Source organism: Bos indicus x Bos taurus, chromosome 2 (assembly GCF_003369695.1).
Source record: "Bos indicus x Bos taurus breed Angus x Brahman F1 hybrid chromosome 2, Bos_hybrid_MaternalHap_v2.0, whole genome shotgun sequence".
Lineage (NCBI taxonomy): Eukaryota > Metazoa > Chordata > Mammalia > Artiodactyla > Bovidae > Bos > Bos indicus x Bos taurus.
Genome location: NC_040077.1, coordinates 61,976,402 through 61,997,341, shown reverse-complemented (window position 1 = coordinate 61,997,341; position 20,940 = coordinate 61,976,402). Strand labels below are relative to the sequence as shown.

Below are 20,940 nucleotides of genomic sequence, written 5' to 3'. Positions count from 1 at the left end.
GTGTGAACTAATATTATTTTGTAGTCATGAGATACTTTATTTTTATTGCCTGTAGCAGTTGGAAATTGAATGAGATAATGCAAATTGTGGGAGATATTATATGGGATAAGCTTGTGGCTCCAATTTAGTTCATAGACAACAGGTGTCCATGTTACAAATATAATCACCCAGATGGCAGACTTGTCAGTTTTGGGAGGAACACCCAGAATCAGAGGAGGAAAGACTCAGCTACTGATTACATTTTCTTTCAGATCAAAATTAAGGCAGAGGAGAGCAAGGCAAGCAGGAAGGAACTGCAGCATTAGAGCTTCTATCTTTGCTGAGACTCTGTTAATGTCAAGACTCTGGAGAATTCACATATGATGGGAAAGTGTGTATAATCATTACACACTTTGATAAGATTTTATTTATAATTTCTTCTAGTTTCCAAAACCATACACTTGGCATTTTTAGTGACCACAAAAATGGTCTCTAAAACTGGAAAAAAAGGAATACTGATGATGATTTTCTTAAGACAACCACAGTTGTTAATAGTCACTTCAAAAATAAAACACCAGCAAGCATATCATATCATGCAAGCAAAACATACTCTGAGGTATGTTTATGATTTCTTTTAAATAGCATGTTTTAGAAAAGAATAAACTCATAAAACAGACGTGAGATTTGGTTTTTAAAAGAAGATCAAGAGAGGAATTTTTATGATTTTTCATGGGAGAAACATGGCACAATAAATATTTCAGTAGGCGAAGAAGCTACACTGGATTCATTCTGCTATTTAAACAAAATAATCTACAATTTCTTTAAAAACAAGTATATTCTACAGAGGAAAGAAAACAGCAGGTCTATGGCTATAAGGCATATTTGCTGCCATAGCAACAGAGCTTCTATTCCTGCCCACTGAATCCACGTCCTGCTGGCATTAATCAGAAATGTCCATTTGTGCCAAATTAATGCCATGTCACAGACGCCGGGGGATATACATTCTTGACAGAACTGGGAGCTTTTCACATTCCACAAGGGGATAAATTCACAGTCTTCACTGTGGAAGCTCTTCCTCCAGCTTAAACACTGAAGTTGGAACCCAGTCATGGATCTCTGATGACAGCAGTTGTCTCTAAACACACAGGTTATCTGAAGACACCACTGCTACCCGCCTCACGGTCGCCCTCCATGTACTCACCAGCGCCGCCCCGTGGATTCTCACACATTTCACAGTAAGGTAACACTGAGTTATTGATGTAGGTGCAGAAAGCACACTGCCAGCCCTCACCACAAAAGGCTGGGGTAGTGGCCTGGGCCTTGGCCTTGCAGATCCCGAATGTGAGCAGAGCTTCGGCCTGCCCAGGCCGGCATGGCTGCTCCTCAGGGGGCCTGCAAGGGTCATCGATGGCGACCGATTTCAGTTTTTTAGCTTCAGGTTCAAGATCACTTTCATCACCTCTGGTGGCTGTTTTTACAGGGTCTGCTGGCACTACAGTATTTTTCTCCTGGGATACCCTTGATTCATCACAGGAGGTCTCCAACTGTCTTTTCTTAGCGTTTGGTAAAAAGAATGATCGAATATCACGCTGTTTTTCTTTTTCAAACTAGGAAAAAACAAAGTTATTAAATTAAGAGGCTATTGAGTGTGTTCTTCCTAAATGAAATAGCTTAACAAACTTGTCATTAACCATATTCCTCTATCTTTTGAATACCCTATTGGAAATGAATTCAACCCTGCGATGACTCTTCATATATACATACATGTAGAATACCACTATTGTCTCCATGTACTTTGTGTCTAACTTTTTTTTAGCACTTACAACGTGTGAAGCATTTTATGTATATCAACTCATGTAATCTTCATGCTAGCTCTGTGAGGCAGGTAGTATTACTCTTCCCAAATTTCAAATGACAACACTAAAGCATTAGAGAAGTTAGGTCACTTGGCTATTGCTATTGCTAAGTCACTTCAGTCGTGTCCGACTCTGTGTGACCCCATAGACGGCAGCCCACCAGGCTTCCCCATCCCTGGGATTCTCCAGGCAAGAACACTGGAGTGGGTTGCCATTTCCTTCTCCAATGCATGAAAGTGAAAGTGAAGTCGCTCAGTCATGTCCGACCCTCAGCGACCCCATGGACTGCAGCCTTCCAGGCTCCTCCAACCATGGGATTTTCCAGGCAAGAGTACTGGAGTGGGGTGCCATTGCCTTCTCTGCACTTGGCTATAGAAGTCATATAATAAAAATGTACTTTGGCCTCTAGATGTATGTCAGGGAAAGGAAGCAATTGTGTGTTTAAATATTTCAGGTCAATAAAGACTTGAAAAATGTTTTCATGCCCAAACTGTAAACACAAACAATGTTCATAAACAATATATTTTTCATATTAAAATAGTTTCCTGACTAAGGAATATTTTCAAATAGCAGTAAAGATATGAATTAGAACAGTTTCTTTAATAGAGATAGTTTAATAATTATCTTGTTCCTAAGAAACAGATTTCTCTTTTCTAAAAGCAGCAACTTCATGATTTCATGTTTTCCATCTTCTTTTCAACATGTAAATTTCAACCTCCTAATTAAGAGAAAGGATAACAGCCATTTCCACAGCTGATTAGCCAGCAGTTAAGGTAAATTAAAGGAGTTAATTTTAGAGAAGTCCTGCTAAGGCCTGAACTGGGTACATGGTGGACACACGCTGTGGCAGACTGCACAAAAATGGCCAATTCTTATCCCGTTTAACACACTTGTCTCTCAATGTCACACTGACACACCTACATTTAGAGGTGGGGTCTGTGTTCCTTTCCCTAGAACCTGGGTGGACCTTTGTAACGGTGTCAGTCAGCAGAATGCCATGAAAGCATCGCTGTGTGACTTCTGAGGCTCAGTCATTGAGGCTGATAGGGCTTCTGGCACTCTCCCCTTCTCCTTATCTTTCGGGAGGGACACTAGCCTTTGGAACACAGCCACCGTGTTGTGGGGAAGCCCAGGCCACACTGGAGAAACCACGTACGGGCATTCAACTCTTCAGCCGCACATGGGCCCCCCAGTGACGGTCAGCATCAGCTGTCAGACATGTGAGTGAAGAAGCTTTCAGATTCCAGCTCCCAGTCTTGGGATCGATCAGCAAAGGCCCCACTTCTCAGGCAGCAGACATGTCATCTCCATTGTACGCAGGCTGGATTCTTTATCCACAGAAACCATGAGAAAAAATACACAGCTATTGTGGTTTCAAGGCACTAAGTTTTGGGGTAAATTGTTATGCCACAATAGATTACAGATACTATAGTGACATGCAAATGTTGCAAAGAGAAAGTTTACATAATAAATCTTATCTGTATTCTTTAGTAGTGCTGAATAAGAAAGATTTAGCAAATTAATCAAGACAGAAGGAATAGTGGTTACTGGGAGCTGTGAGAAAGGGAAAAATGGAGTTATTGCTAAATGGTTATGGAGTCTCTGTATGGGGTTTGAAAATAGTGGTGTCAGTTGCACAACACCATTAATATAATACACGTCACTGAATTATACACTTAAAATAGTTACGATGGCAAACTTTATAATAATGTACATAATCACAAGTATTTAATTTCTAAAAAAGGAAAAAAGGTAGGAAGAGAAGAAAGAATACTTATGTTGTTCCTATACTGGAATAATTAAAACATATATTTTAGGAAAAAAGTCCTCCTCAGTAACGTACAACTTTGATTTTGTATGACTACTATTTATATACTCATATACTATTGCAATGGCACCCCACTCCAGTACTCTTGCCTGGAAAATCCCATGGACGGAGGAGCCTGGTAGGCTGCAGTCCATGGGGTCGTGAAGAGTCAGACACGACTGAGCGACTTCACCTTCACTTTTCACTTTCATGCATTGGAGAAGGAAATGGCAACCCACTCCAGTGTTCTTGCCTGGAGAACCCCAGGGACGGTGGAGCCTGGTGGGCTGCCGTCTGTGGGGTCGCACAGAGTCGGACACGACTGAAGCGACTTAGCAGCAGCCTACTATTACAAAGTTATCTAGTAAGTTGTGGAAGTTACAGAATGTAGACAAAAATATAAAGAATGAAATCAACCATGAGACAAGATTTTTAAAACCACGCACAAGAGAAATTCTAAGAAAAGGGTGGAGGAAAGCAAGGAGATTATCAGACTCATGGAGTTTGGTGTTAAAAAGGTAACAAAGAAACAAATATAGTTATACATTTAAAGAGAATGTTCTATTTCATACAACAGCACTGCAGAGAACTCCTTGAACTTTGAAAATATTGGCAAATATTCAGCAAATGTGAACAAATTCTACCAGCTATTTCTAGTTAAACAACAATGATTTTACAAGAGAGGTTAACTTTCTGAGTCCTTGTACATGTCTCAAAATGACCTGATTTTGCCCTAACTCTTAGTAGTTTTGCTGGGCAAACAATTCTCAAAAATCTTTAAAGAAATTGCTTGATTTCTTCCAACATCTGATGATACTGACAATGTTCCTTTGTAGTTGCAAACTCTTTCTTCATTTTATAGAGGCTTTTGGAACCTTCTTTTCATCCCTGGTATTCTAAAATTTCACAATGATCTAAGTCTATATACTCTATCTGTGTCATCTGTATCTATATGATTTCTGCTCAGCACCTAGGATACCCTATTAATTTTGTATAGTATTGATCATCTCTAGTTCTTGGACATTTCTATTCTTTTTTGATAGTTTCTCCCTCTTCATTTTCTCACTTCTGCTTTTCTGGAATTCCTGTTAGCAGAATGTTGGACCTGGACATTTACGTCATCTTTTACTTTCATATTTTCCTTCTTTGTGTCTTTTTACCCTCTAAATGGGTTTAGCTATTTTATCTTTCAATGCTTCCATAAAATTAGTTTGGCAGTCATATTTTTAACATGTAAAATTTCCTTCTTGTTCCTTTTTCATAGTATTTTGATTTTATTTGTATGTGCAGTATCATCTCAAATCTGAAGATACAAATTAGTTTTTTAAAGTTATCTCCAGGATCAATTTTTGTACTAGTTTATTTTGTTCAGCTTTTCCACACCACAGATTTCCTTCTCAAATGTCCGATGACCTCACACAGAAGAACGATGGAATAGGAGGGCTGCCTGGGAAATCAGGACACATGGGCTACTGACTGAAAGGGAGGGGTGCGGAAGATGGAAGGGACTAGAGTGCTCCTCAGACTCCTAAGTTTCTGACTTCTGACACTGTATGGATGACATTTTGAATTATCATAACAGAGAATATAGGAAGATAAATGGGCTTATTATTGTCTCATTATCTTAGAATAGAAGGCAAAAAGAGAAGAGATAAGGAAATAGAAGTTTACTTTTAGATATGTATGAGGACTGGTGGGTGCCAGGGTGGTGAATTCCAGGAAGCAGGTCCACAGTTGAAGGGAAAGAAACATCTGGATGCCTGTGTGGGAACCAGTGACCAGCAGAGGTGGTTCCAGTCAGAGGCCTGGATGTCACGAACAGAGGGAGGAGGAGGTAAGAAGTCATGGATGGAAAGCAGAGGGATGTTGAGAGTGGAATGAGGAGGAAGAGATACCAGGGAAGGAAACAGTAGGAACAGTAAGAGGGTGGAAAAGCCAGGGGATCAGTGGCTCCTGTGTTTTGGTTTCTACTCATGATCCCAAGCACCCAGAAAAACCCATGTCCTTCAGATATTTTTAATCAGATCTGGGAGATTTTCTTATACTTTTTTCCCTCTGTTTTTTATTTCTGGAATTTCTATTACGGAAAATCTTCTGAACTGATCATTTGATTTTCTTTGCTTTTTCTCACATTTTTTTCCTACCTCTGTTGTTCTACTTTCTGTATGATTTCCTCATTATCTTCCTTTTAGTCCTTGTCAGATTATTATTTTCTGATATTATAGGTTCACTTTCTAAGAGCTTTTCCTTGTTCTTTGATTATTCCCTTTCCTTATTCCTGTTTTGTGGGTACAATACTTTTACTTCTTGTGAACATGAATAGAAGGTTTTTTGTTTTCTTCAGTTAAGTTCAGTTCCGTCACTCAGTCCCAACCCCTGGAGGGTGAGTTGTTAATCTGAATTTTTTTCAGCCTGAGAACTTGGGACACAGTTCAGGGCTTGTGCTTCCCAGAGGTGTGCTTCCCTTGGACCGTTTCTCCACCGGAAGCGAGCCCTGTAACCTTCTCTGCTGCTCACTTTGGGGTGAGAAGTAGGAAGTCCCATTATGGCCTTGGGTTTTGGCTGGTTTCTTTCATACACCTGTTTACCCAATTTTCCTGGGGTGCTTTCAGGCACTTACAGGTCTATTAATAAAGCCAGTTCCTTTTTATTCACAAGGCTATTACCAAATGGAAGTCCCCTTTGTCAGGGACTCCCAGCTGGAGTCTGGGGTACTGAACTCCACCCTGAACTCCTAACAGTGATAGTGGTAACCAAGAAAGAAAAACTGCAGACATTTCACAGGTAATATCATCACAGTGAGGCCTGGGAGGAACTCGGCAGCAGGTGCAGGAGAAGCAGAAGGAATTGAAGCGGGCATGTAAAGGAGATTCCATAACTAGAGGCATGCAAGTAGGTAAGGGCAGGACAAACGGAAGCCATAGGAAGTGATCCAGTTTAGTCTAAAACTGAAGAGTCCATAGCAGAGGTGTCTGTGTGTGTGCTCAGTCGCGTCTGACTTTTTATGACTCCACAGACTATAGCCCACCAGGCTCCTCTGTTGAAGCCTGGCTTGGAGAATTTTGAGCATTACTTTGCTAGCATGTGAGATGAGTTCAATTGTGCAGTAGTTTGAGCATTCTTTGGCATTGCCTTTCTTTGGGATTGGAATGAAAACTGACCTTTTCCAATCCTGTGGCCACTGCTGAGTTTTCCAGATTTGCTGGCACATTGAGTTTTCTTCAGCTCATTACAATGTTTCTGCTTCTTTTCTATCCTTTTTTTGTTTTACATACTAGTCCTCACATATTTTGGTTTCTGCTTTGCCCATGAGAGGATTTCTTCCAAACCTGGTGACCTTCACTGTCTTTTCACAGTTTTTTTTAAACTTTTTATTTCATATTGGAGTATAGCTGATCAACAATGTTGTGATAGGTTCAGGTTGAAAGCAAAAGGATTCAGAAATACATATACATGTATCCATTCTCCCTCAAATCCCCTCTCATGCAAGCTGCCACTTAACACTGAACAGAGTTCCCTGTGCTATACAGTAGGTCCTTGCTGGTTACCCATTTTAAATATAGCAGTGTGTCAGTTTGGGATTGACATGTTCCCAATGGAGTTGTTTTTTTTTTTTTTAATAAATTAATTAATTTATTTTAGTTCAGTTCAGTTTAGTCATGTCCGACTCTTTGCGACCCCATGAACTGCAGCACCTCAGGCCTCCCTGTCCATCACCAACTCCCAGAGTTCACCCAAACCCATGCCCATTGAGTCAGTGATGCCATCCAACCATCTCATCCTCTGTCATCCCCTTCTCCTCCTGCTTTCAATTTTTCCCAATTTTAGGGTCTTTTCCAATAAATCAGCTCTTTGCATCAGGTAGCCAAAATATTGGAGTTTCAGCTTCGACATCAGTCCTTCCAATGAACACCTGGGACTGATCTCCTTTAGGATGGACTGGTTGAATCTGCTTGCTGTCCAAGGGACTCTCAAGAGTCTTCTCCAACACCCCAGTTTCAAAAGCATCAATTCTTTGGTGCTCAGCTTTCTTTATACTCCAACTCTCACATCCATACATGACTAATGGAAAAACCATAGCCTTGACTAGACAGACATTTGTTGACAAAGTAATGTCTCTGCTTTTTAATATGCTGTCTAGGTTGGTCATAACTTTCCTTCCAAGGAGTAAGTGTCTTTTAATTTCATGGCTGCAATCACCATTTGCAGTGATTCTGGAGCCCCCCAAAATGAAGTCAGCCAGTGTTTCCCCATCTGTTTGCCATGAAGTGATAGGAGGCTAATTACTTTACAATATTGAAGTGGTTTTGCCATACATTGACATGAATCAGCCATGGGTTGTACATGTGTTTCCCATCCTGAACCCGCCTCCCACCTTCCTCCCCATCCCATCCCTCAGGGTCATCCCAGTGCACCAGCCCTGAGCACCCTGTCTCATGCATCGAGCCTGGACTGACAATTTGCTTCACATATGATAATATACATGTTTCAATGCTATTCTCGCAAATCATCCCACCCTCGCATTTTCCCACTGAGTCCAAAAGACTGTTCTATACATCTGTGTCTCTTTTGCTGTCTCGCATATCGGGTCATCATTACCATCTTTCTAAATTGCATATATATGCGTTAGTACACTGTATTGGTGTTTTTCTTTCTGACTTACTTCACTCTGTATAATAGGCTCCTGTTTCATCCACCTCATTAGAATTTATTCAAATGCATTCTTTTTAATGGCTGAGTAATATTCCATTGTGTATATGTACCACAGCTTTCTTATCCATTCGTCTGCTGATGGACATCTAGGTTGCTTCCATGTCCTGGCTTGTCTATTCACATTTAAAAATAAGACATTAAAATGCCAATGTAAGCTCCAAGTGGGGGACCTCACTAAAGGTCATTGGTGACTGCTAGTCCGGGGATTCCTTTCAGGCTCCACAGCCTTTTCTTGGTCCAGTTAGTTTATCCAGAAAGGAGTCCTCCAATCTCCTGCCTGGAGGATACAGCACTAGCTAACCAGTGACCTGGAAGTTGATCAGAAGTGAAGTGATCAAGAACAGGGTGCTAAGGATTTCACCACTGATTAAGGAGTCTTCCAGTTAATGTGTTTGTTTTCAATTTACTGTCTTACCCCACTCCCTCAACTGGTTCTTCTCTTATATCTTAAAAGAGGAACAAATAAAATAGCTAAATAAATGAATAAAATGTCAAAAACAAAGACTACAAAAGATAAAATATACAAAGCAGGGCACTGTCATCTCCATTGAATAATGTTTAATAACACCAGCATCTTTTGTCTCCTTCTACATTTCAAATAATTTGATTCCAGTTGTCTAAAACATTTTAAGCTCCCCACCAAAAGATAAAACAAAAGATTATTTCAGATTTGTTTATAAAAGAACAATACAAAACAAAAACGTAAGAAATCTTTCATTAAAAAGTATTCTCGGAGGTGGTCGTAAGATGGTGGAGGAATAGGACAGGGAGACCACTTTCTCCCCCACAAATTCATCAAAAGAACATTTAGACGCTGAGTAAATTCCACAAAACAACTTCTGAATGCTGGCAGAGGACATCAGGCACCCAGAAAAGCAGCCCATTGTCTTCAAAAGGAGATAGGAAAAAATATAAAAGACAAAAAGAGACAAAAGAGGTAGGGACAGAGCTCCATCCTGGGAAGGGAGTCTTAAAAAGAGAGAAGTTTCCAAACACCAGGAAACACTCTCACTGCCGAGTCTGTGGTGAGCCTTGGAAGCACAGAGGGCAACATAACAGGGAGGAAAAATAAATAAATAACTAAAACCCACAGATTATGTGCCCAATGGTAACTCCCCCAGTGGAGAAGCAGCACAGATGCCTGCACCTGCCACTAGCAAGTGGAGGCTGGACAGGGAGGTGTGGGCTGCATTGCTTAGAGTAAGGACCAGGCCTGAATGCCTGAGGGCAATCTGAGCGAACTAACTTGGGCTAGCAAACCAGACTGCAGGATAGCTACCACGCGCAAAGCCCTAACCTAAGACATCACCAGGCCTGCGCACAGGACTAAGGACTGAACAGAACTAGCCAGCTGCAGACCATCCCCCTCTGGTGACAGGCAGCCAGAGCCAGAAAGGGGCAATCAGAGCCCCAGAGAGACATTATCTACCAACCTGCAAGCAGGCTTCTTTGCTAAGTAAGACTTCTTGTGGTTCTGGACATCTGCCTGCGAAGGTGCGCCGGTTGTACACCCAGAAAACCGAGTGGCAGGGACTGGGGAGGTGATAAGTCACAGCGACCATGCTCGCCAAACACCTCATCACCTGAGCTGCTCAGACCTGAGAAGGGCACAAAACACAGGCCCAACCGAGTCTGCATCTCTGAGGACTACCCGAGTGCCTAGACCTGAGCAGCTTAGACCTGGGAGGTGCATGCAGCCCAGGGCTGGCCTCAGACGGTTCCCGGCGGAGCAACCTAGAGCCTGAGCAGTGTGGGCAGGGAGGGCACAAGCGCCATGACGGGGGCAGGCCAGTGTGACTGAGATACTGTGAGCACACGCCAGTGTTATTTGTTTGCAGTGTCCCTCCCTCCCCACAGTGTGACTGAACAAGTGAGCCTAAAAAAAAAAAAAAGTGTCCACCAGTCCACCACCACCCCCCTTGTGTCAGGGCGGGAATCAGACACTGAAGAGATCAGCAGAAGAAGCTAAAACAGAGGAAACCGCCTTGGAAGTGACAGGTGCAATAGATTAAAACCCTGTAGTTAGTACCGACTACATAGGAAGGGGCCTATAGATCTTGAGAAATATAAGCTGGACCAAGGAACTATCCAAAAAAGAACTGACCCCACCTTGCCCACAACACCACCAAAGAAAGTCCTAGATATATTTTTACGATCATTTAAAAAAATTTTTTTTAATTAATTAATTTATTTATTTTCAATTTTAATTTAAAAAAATTATACATGTGTTCCCCATCCTGAACCCTCCTCCCTCTTCCCTCCCCATACCATCCCTCTGGGTCGTCCCAGTGCACCAGCCCCAAGCATCCAGCATCGTGCATTGAACCTGGACTGGTACTTATAAAAAAATTTTAAGTCCTCTATTACTCTTTTAATTTTCATTTTTATAACCTACTATTACTTTGCAAAAAAAAAAAGACCCTGTTTTTTAAAGCAAACTTCATATATATATATTTATAATTTTTGTGACTTTTTTCTTTAATATTGTATTTTTGAAAATCCAACCTCTACTCTAGATTTTTAATCTTTGCTTTTTGTTATTTGTTATCAATTTTGTACCTTTAAGAACCCAATATTCAGTACCCATTTTTACTTGGGAGTGAGATTACTGGCTTGACTGCTCTCTCCCCCTTTGGACTCTCCTTTTTCTCCACCAGGTGGCCTCTGTCTCCTCCTTCCCCCTTCTCTTCTCTACCCAACTCTGTGAATCTCTGTGTGCTCCAGATGGTGGAGAACACTTAAGGAACTGATTACTGGCTGGATCTGTCTCTCTTCTTTTGATTCCCCCCTTTTATCCTCCTGGCCACCTCTGTCTCCTTCCTCCCTCTTCTCTTCTCTGTATAACTCCGTGAACATCTCTGAGCGGTCCAGACTGTGGAGTGCACATAAGGAAGTGATAACTGGCTAGCTTGCTCTCTCCTCTTTTGATTCCACCTCATCTCATTCAGGTCACCTCTAACTCCCTCCTCCCTCTTCTCCATGTAACTCTGTGAATCTCTCTGGGTGTCCCTCACTGTGGAGAAGCTTTTCATCTTTAACCTAGATGTTTTATCAACAGTGCTGTATAGAAGGAGAAGTCTTGAGACTACTGTAAAAATAAGACTGAAAACCAGAAGCAGGAGGCTTAAATCCAAATCCTGAGAATACCAGAGAACTGACTCCAGGGAACATTAATCAACAGGAGCTCATCAAACGCCTCCATATTTACATTGAAACCAAGCACCACCCAAGGGCCAACAAGTTCCAGAGCAAGACATACCACACAAATTCTCCAGCAACACAGGAACACAGCCCTGAGCTTCAATATACAGGCTGCCCAAAGTTACTCCAAACCCACTGACATCTCATAACACATTACTGGACACTTCATTGCACTCCAGAGAGAAGAAATCCAGCTCCACCCACCAGAACACAGACACAAGCTTCCCTAACCAAGAAACCTTGACAAGCCACCCGTACAACCCCACCCACAGCGAGGAAACTCCACAATAAAGAGAACTCCACAAACTGCCAGAATACAGAAAGGCCACCCCAAACTCAGCAATATAAACAAGATGAAGAGACAGAGGAATACCCAGCAGGTAAAGGAACGGGATTAATGCCCACCAAACCAAACAAAAGAGGAAGAGATAGGGAATCTACCTGATAAAGAACTCCAAATAATGATAGTGATAATGATCCAAAACCTTGAAATCAAAATGGAATCACAGATAAATAGCCTGGAGACAAGGATTGAGAAGATGCAAGAGAGGTTTAACAAAGACCTAGAAGAAATAAAAAAGAGTCAATATATAATGTCAATATATAAAGTCAATATATAATATATAACGCATAATGCAATAAATGAGATCAAAAACACTCTGGAGCGAACAAATAGTAGAATAATGGAGGCAGAAGATAGGATTAGTGAAATAGAAGATAGAATGCTAGAAATAAATGAATCAGAGAAAAAAAGAAAAACAAATTAAAAGAAATGAGGACAATCTCAGAGACCTCCAGGACAGTGTTAAACGCCCCAACATTCGAATCATAGGAGTCCCAAAAAAGATGACAAAAAGAAAGACCATGAGAAAATACTTGAGAAGATAATAGTTGAAAACTTCCCTAAAATGGGGAAGGAAATAATCACCCAAGTCCAAGAAACCCAGAGAGTCCCAAACAGGATAAACCCAAGGTGAAACACCCCAAGACACATATTAATTAAATTAATAAAGATCAAACACAAAGAACAAATATTAAAAGCAGCAAGGGAAAAACAAATAACACACAAGGGGATTCTCATAAGGATAACAGCTGATCTTTCAATAGAAACTCTTCAAGCCAGGAGGGAATGGCAAGACATACTTAAAGTGATGAAAGAAAATAACCTACAGCCCAGATTACTGTACCCAGAAAGGATCTCATTCAAATATGAAGGAGAAATCAAAAGCTTTACAGACAAGCAAAAGCTGAGACAATTCAGCACCACCAAACCAGCTCTCCAACAAATGCTAAAGGATATTCTCTAGACAGGAAACACAAAAAGGGTGTATAAACTCAAACCCAAAACAATAAAGTAAATGGCAACGGGATCATACTTATCAATAATTACCTTAAATGTAAATGGGTTGAATGCCCCAACCAAAGACAAAGACTGGCACAATGGATACAAAAATAAGACCTCTATATATGTTGTCTACAAGAGACCCAGCTCAAAACAGGGGACACATACAGACTGAAAGTGAAGGGCTGGAAAAAGATATTCCATGCAAATAGGGGCCAAAAGAAAGCAGGAGTAGCAATACTCATATCAGATAAAATAGACTTTAAAACAAAGGCTGTGAAAAGAGACAAAGAAGGACACTACATAATGATCAAAGGATCAATCCAAGAAGATATAACATAAATATATATGCACCCAACATAGGAGCACCGCAATATGTAAGACAAATGCTAACAAGTATGAAAGGGGAAATTAACAATAACACAATAATAGTGGGAGACTTTAATACCCCACTCACACCTATGGATAGATCAACTAAACAGAAAATTAACAAGGAAACACAAACTTTAAATGATACAATAGACCAGTTAGACCTAATTGATATCTATAGGACATTTCACCCCAAAACAATGAATTTCACCTTTTTCTCAAGTGCACACGGAAACTTCTCCAGCATAGATCATATCCTGGGCCATAAATCTAGCCTTGGTAAATTCAAAAACATTGAAATCATTCCAAGCATCTTTTCTGACCACAATGCAGTAAGATTAGATCTCAATTACAGGAGAAAAACTATTAAAAATTTCAACATATGGAGGCTGAACAACACACTGCTGAATAACCAACAAATCACAGAAGAAATCAAAAAAGAAATCAATATTTGCATTGAAACGAATGAAAATGAAAACACAACAACCCAAAACGTGTGGGACACTGTAAAAGCAGGGCCAAGGGGAAAGTTCATAGCAATACAGGCATACCTCAAGAAACAAGAAAAAAGTCAAATAAATGACCTAACTCTGCACCTAAAGCAACTAGAAAAGGAAGAAATGAAGAACCCCAGGGTTAGTAGAAGGAAAGAAATCTTAAAAATTAGGGCAGAAATAAATGCAAAAGAAACAAAAGAGACCATAGCAAAAATCAACAAAGCCAAAAGCTGGTTCTTTGAAGGGATAAATAAAATTGACAAACCATTAGCCAGACTCATCAAGAAACAAAGGGAGAAAAATCAAATCAATAAAATTAGAAATGAAAATGGAGCGATCACAACAGACAACACAGAATACAAAGGATCATAAGAGACTACTATCAACAATTATATGCCAAGAAAATGGACAACATGGAAGAAATGGACAAATTCTTAGAAAAGTACAACTTTCCAAAACTGAACCAGGAAGAAATAGAAAATCTTTACAGACCCATCACAAGCATGGAAATTGAAACTGTAATCAGAAATCTTCCAGCAAACAAAAGCCCCGGTCCAGACGGCTTCACAGCTGAATTCTACCAAAAATTTAGAGAAGAGCTAACACCTATCCTACTCAAACTCTTCCAGAAAATTGCAGAGGAAGGTAAACTTCCAAACTCATTCTATGAGGCCACCATCACCCTAATACCAAAACCTGACAAAGATCCCACAAAAAAAGAAAACTACAGGCCCAATATCACTGATGAACATAGATGCAAAAATCCTTAACAAAATTCTAGCAATCAGAATCCAACAACACATTAAAAAGATCATACACCATGACCAAGTGGGCTTTATCCCAGGGATGCAAGGATTCTTCAATATCTGCAAATCAATCAATGTAATACATCACATTAACAAATTGAAAAATAAAAGCCATATGATTATCTCAATAGATGCAGAGAAAGCCTTTGACAAAATTTAACATCCATTTATGATAAAAACTCTCCAGAAAGCAGGAATAGGAGGAACATACCTCAACATAATAAAAGCTACATATGATAAACCCACAGCAAACATTGTCCTCAATGGTGACAAATTGAAAGCATTTCCCCTAAAATCAGGAACAAGACAAGGGTGCCCACTTTCACCACTACTATTCAACATAGTTTTGGAAGTTTTGGCCACAGCAATCAGAGCAGAAAAAGAAATAAAAGGAATCCAAACTGGAAAAGAAGAAGTAAAACTCTCACTGTTTGCAGATGACATGATCTTCTACATAGAAAACACTAAAGACTCCACCAGAAAATTACTAGAGCTAATCAATGAATATAGTAAAGTTGCAGGATATAAAATCAACACACAGAAATCCCCTGCATTCCTATACACTAATAATGAGAAAATAAAAAGAGAAATTAAGGAAACAATTCCATTCACCATTGCGATGAAAAGAATAAAATACTTAGGAATATATCTACCTAAAGAAACTAAAGACCTATATATAGAAAACTATAAAACACTGGTGAAAGAAATCAAAGAGGACACTAATAGATGGAGAAATATACCATGTTCATGGATTGGAAGAATCAATATACTAATGAGTATACTACCCAAAGCAATCTATAGATTTAATGCAATCCCTATCAAGCTACCAACAGTATTTTTCACAGAGCTAGAACAAATAATTTCACAATTTGTATGGAAATACAAAAAACCTCGAATAACCAAAGCAATCTTGAGAAAGAAGAATGGAACTGGAGGAATCAACCTGCCTGACTTCAGGCTCTACTATAAAGCCACAGTCATCAAGACAGTATGGTACTGGCACAAAGACAGAAATATAGATCAATGGAACAAAATAGAAAGCCCAGAGATAAATCCACGCACATATGGACACCTTATCTTTGACAAAAGAGGCAAGAATATACAATGGAGGAAAGAATCTCTTTAACAAGTGGTGCTGGGAAAACTGGTCAACCACTTGTAAAAGAATAAAACTAGAACACTTTCTAACACCATACACAAAAATAAACTCAAAATGGATTAAAGATCTCAACGTAAGACCAGAAACTATAAAACTTCTAGAGGAGAACATAGGCGAAACACTCTCCGACATAAATCACAACAGGATCCTCTATGACCCACCTCCCAGAGTAATGGAAATAAAAGCAAAAATAAACAAATGGGACCTAATTAAACTTAAAAGCTTCTGCACAACAAAGGAAACTATAAGCAAGGTGAAAAGGCAGCCTTCAGAATGGGAGAAAATAATAGCAAATGAAGCAACTGACAAAGAATTAATCTAAAAAATATACAAGCAACTCCTACAGCTCAACTCCAGAAAAATAAATGACCCAATCAAAAAATGGGCCAAAGAACTAAATAGACATTTCTCCAAAGAAGACATACAGATGGCTAACAAACACATGAAAAGATGCTCAACATCACTCATTATCAGAGAAATGCAAATCAAAACCACTATGAGGTACCATTTCACGCCAGTCAGAATGGCTGCGATCCAAAAGTCTACAAGCAATAAATGCTGGAGAGGGTGTGGAGAAAAGGGAACTCTCTTACACTGTTGGTGGGAATGCAAACTAGTACAGCCACTATGGAGAACAGTGTGGAGATTCCTTAAAAAACTGGAAATAGAACTGCCTTATGATCCAGCAATCCCACTGCTGGGCATACACACTGAGGAAACCAGAAGGGAAAGAGATACGTGTACCCCAATGTTCATCGCAGCACTGTTTATAATAGCTAGGACATGGAAGCAACCTAGATGCCCATCAGCAGATGAATGGATAAGAAAGCAGTGGTACATATACACAATGCAGTATTACTCAGCCATTAAAAAGAATACATTTGAATCAGTTCTAATGAGGTGGATGAAACTGGAACCTATTATACAGAGTGAAGTAAGCCAGAAAGAAAAACACCAATACAGTATACTAACACATATATATGGAATTTAGAAAGATGGTAACAATAACCCTGTGTACGAGACAGCAAAAGAGACACTGATGTATAGATCAGTCTTATGGACTCTGTGGGAGAGGGAGAGGGTGGGGAGATTTGGGAGAATGGCATTGAAACATGTATAATATTACATATGAAAGGAGTTGCCAGTCCAGGTTCGATGCACGATACAGGATGCTTGGGGCTGGTGCACTGGGACGACCCAGAGGGAGGGTATGGGGAGGGAGGAGGGAGGAGGGTTCAGGACAGGGAACACAGGTATACCTGTGGCGGATTCATTTCGATATTTGGCAAAACTAATACAATATTGTAAAGTTTAAAAAAACAAAACAAAACACAATGAGGTACCATTTCACGCCAGTCAGAATGGCTGTAATCCAGAAGAATTTGTAGAATCCAAAAATTCTACCAGCAATAAATGCTGGAGAGGGTGTGAAGAAAAGGGAACCCTCTTACACTGTTGGTGGCAATGCAAACTAGTACAGCCACTATGGAGAACAGTGTGGAGATTCCTTAAAAAACTGGAAATAGAACTGCCATATGACCCAGAAATCCCACTGCTGGTCTTACACACAGAGGAAACCAGAATTGAAAGAGACACATGTACCCCAATGTTCATCACAGCACTGTTTATAATAGCCAGGACATGGAAGCAACCTAGATGTCCATCAGCAGACGAATGGATAAGAAAGCTATGGTACATATACACAATGGAGTATTACTCAGCCATTAAAAAGAATACATTTGAATCAGTTCTAATGAATTGATGAAACTGGAGCCTATTATATAGAGTGAAGTAAGCCAGAAAGAAAAACACCAATACAGTATGCTAACACATACATATGGAATTTAGAAAGATGGTAACGATAACCCTGTATGCGAGACAGCAAAAGAGACACAGATGTATAGAACAGTCTTTTGGACTCTGTGGGAGAGGGAGAGGGTGGGATGATTTGGGAGAATGGCATTGAAACATGTATAATATCATATAAGAAATGAATCGCCAGTCCAGGTTCGATGCAGGATACAGGATGCTTGGGGCTGGTGCACTGGGAAGACCCAGAGGGATGGTATGGGGAGGGAGGTGGGAGGGGGGTTCAGGATGGGGAACACGTGTACACCCGTGGCAGATTCATATTGATGTATGGCAAACCAATATAATATTGTAAAGTAAAAAATAAATAAATAAATAAAAATAAAATTCAATGTAAAAAAAAAAGTATTCTCAGAGCCTTGAAATATCAGCTTTTACAGTTGATATCTTTGTTGTTCAGTTGCTATGTCCTGTCTGACTGTTTGCAACCCTATGCACTGCAGCACATTAGGCTTCCTTGATGTGATCTCTTTAAGCTGTTTTAAAAGAACTGCTTTTACTATGTAAGCAGTCACTAGAGTTTTGGAAACTAGCATTTGAGAAAGTCTCATGAATCAGAAGCAGGTTCAGAGTAAAGGTTAGCAGTAACTGACAGCAAAAGGAAACTGATTGTGTATCTCCGCCCGGAGGAGGGTTAACTTACAGTGCCTGCGAGAAGTCAGCAGAGGGGCTATTTTGAAACCACTGCTGCTTGGGTAATAATAAAGAGACTGGAGAACATGAAATCCAGAAAAGGAGTTGTGGGTGGAAAGAGAATCATTTTATATAATTTTGGGAACCAAAGGATACATTTGGGGTATAATTTTAGAAGAAGGACAGGACAAGACTTTAATGCTGTGATGGCTAAATTGGACAATGATGATTGTGGTTTCAGCTAGTGGACTGAAGGTCCAAGGTAGTGCCCTGGCCACAGGGCTGGCAGAAGTACAAGCTTTAACAGGAATAATCAAGACTTCATCTGAGATAATCAATTAGAAACCTGGTACATATTATCAGTTATGTTTTCAGATTGAAGGCTTTGAACAATCAGGCATGAAGCTGGCTGGTGTGGTTTCTCTGAAAATAAGTGGCTATAACTGACAGAGAAACAGGTGAGAAGATCTCCTGGACACATCCTGACGATAATTACATGCATCAGAAGGTGAAGGGTTGAAGGTTTACTGAACATGAGTTAAGACTTAAGATCCACGGGCCTCTCACAAGACCTCGGATGACCTTCAGTGAGCCTGAGAAACCCCTGAAATTGTCCATAAAATGTTGTCTGTACTGTATGTGCATTTTTGGAGAGCAGTTCTTTACTTTCTCTATGGTCTCAAAGAGATTCGAGAGAAAAGTTAAGAGCCACTGGATTAGAAAATGCACGTGCAGTTTGATTAGCTCCATCTATTTCTTAATTTTCTGTTGGAAAAAGAGATTGAGGGTTCATTTGTGAACGTACATTTGAGTGGTGAACAAACGCTTTTAAGTGGAAACAAATACATAAGTTCTCTTAAATTCTTAATGAGAATCTCTCTCACATCTCTCAATACTTAAAAAAATGGATAATACCAGGGCTTCCCTGGTGGCTGGCTCAGTGGTAAAGAATCCACCTGTCAATGCAGGAGACACAGGTTCGATCCCTGATCCAGGAAGATCCCATCTGCCGCAAAGCAATTGAGCTTGTGCACCACAACTACTGAGTCTGTGCTCTAGAGCCCGGGCGCGGCAACTATTGAGCCCATGTGCTGCACCCACGGAAGCCCATATACCCTAGAGCCCATGCTCCGCAACATGAGAAGCCACTTCAATGAGAAGCCTGCGCGCCTCAGCTAGAGAGTAGCCCCCGCTTATGGTAGCTAGAGAAAATCCGGTGGAGCAATGAAGACACAGAATAGCCAAACATAAAAAAATAAAATTATGTATTAAAGAAAAGCTGAATATTAAAGAATACCAAATGGAGTGACTTCTGTGCAGGCATGACACATCACTGCGCTCATTTATCTGTCCCTCTAACTGGACTCTGAATAGTAAGAGAGCAAATGACACGAGAGTCTCACACAGTCAAAAAAAAAAAGAGAAATCACTGATGAGGTGAGAAAAAAGCACATGAATCATAATGACTGGGGAGTGATAGGAGACACTGCTGTGCTGGCAGGACTCAAAGGCGTAATGTCACATAGGTCAGCTTAAAACAAAACACACCCTCCGTGATGTTCTGAGACAAGGGTCTATCATCATCAGCTTTCTCATGGAGATCCCGGCAAGCACTTGGGACATGTCTGGTTAACAAGAAGGAAATGACCTTCAACAAGATTTGTAGACTCAAATATTAAACGTGAATGCAAAAGTCTTGCATTTTAGTAAGATGATGATATAATTACCTTTCTTTTGTCCTTTTTCTATTAATTTTCATAAAGTGAATGGTAGATCTACTGATTAAAGCATCTGAATAAAAGGGGATAAGAAATGATTGCAAACAAAATGTTCCCCACATAAGCATGTTTTCTAAAAAAAATTAAATTTATCAATAAATGACATGACTCCTTAGAGGGACAAACTTTATCAGGCTCACCAAAACAAACTAGAAGCCCCAAGTTACAACAGCCATACTGACAGTTATATACTCAGCACCCAGACTCTTGTGGCAGATTTATGATTGAAAAATTACCAACTTTGTTAATGTTATCAGCATTTCTCAGTGGTAAAGATATCAGGAACACAGAAAGACAATACTTTTATGACTTAGGAAAACTCTGTTACTTAATAGCAAGATTGAGCTAAGAAGTCTTTTGTCTTTTATAACTACATTCTAGCATTCAGAAGAGACAGTATAGGAACAAATTACTGACAAATGCTTTAACTCATCATGACTGTTCTTATAAAGAAATAACTATATTAAGTGACCCTTTTAAAATATGATAAAAAGGAACTTAAAAGTACATGTTTCTAAATAGGAAGAGTAGTCTAAGCTTATGGTAATTTTTATCACAAGGCTTTGGGGAAAATATAGTTAAGTCAACATGCCCGTGTAATAAGAAGTGTAGGAAAGAGAAGAACATATTCCTCTCCTCAGTTATAAAGCTGACACTGAGTTATTATGTTCCTGCCTTTTGTTCAATATTGTTTTTGAAAAGCAAAAGAAAAAATATTGCTTTTGGTGAGAAGCGCTGGGAACAAAACCTGCAAAATGCTTAAGGTGGCGAAATGTGTGTGTTTATTTGAAAGGTTCAGGGACCTAAGATGTTTGTTCCATTTTGCACCATGGTAAACAACTGCTCTTTAGAGACAAATCCCCTGCCATGATGACAGGATTAAAAGTTAGTTATTAGAACTGAAGGAAAGGAAAAGCAAATCTGGTAAAAC

The 20,940-nt window shown here is 39.9% G+C and overlaps 1 protein-coding gene across 3 annotated transcripts in view; it reads right to left on the bottom strand.

Moving 5' to 3' along the window:
- Nucleotides 1-20,940, bottom strand: part of ZRANB3 (zinc finger RANBP2-type containing 3) — a 313,962-nt gene that overhangs the window by 28,855 nt on the left and 264,167 nt on the right. For all 3 annotated transcript variants that reach the window (XM_027561929.1, XM_027561942.1, XM_027561936.1), the window contains one exon: nt 1,181-1,586. In XM_027561929.1, the coding sequence (XP_027417730.1) occupies nt 1,181-1,586 (406 nt within the window). The remainder of the gene's footprint in view (nt 1-1,180; nt 1,587-20,940) is intronic.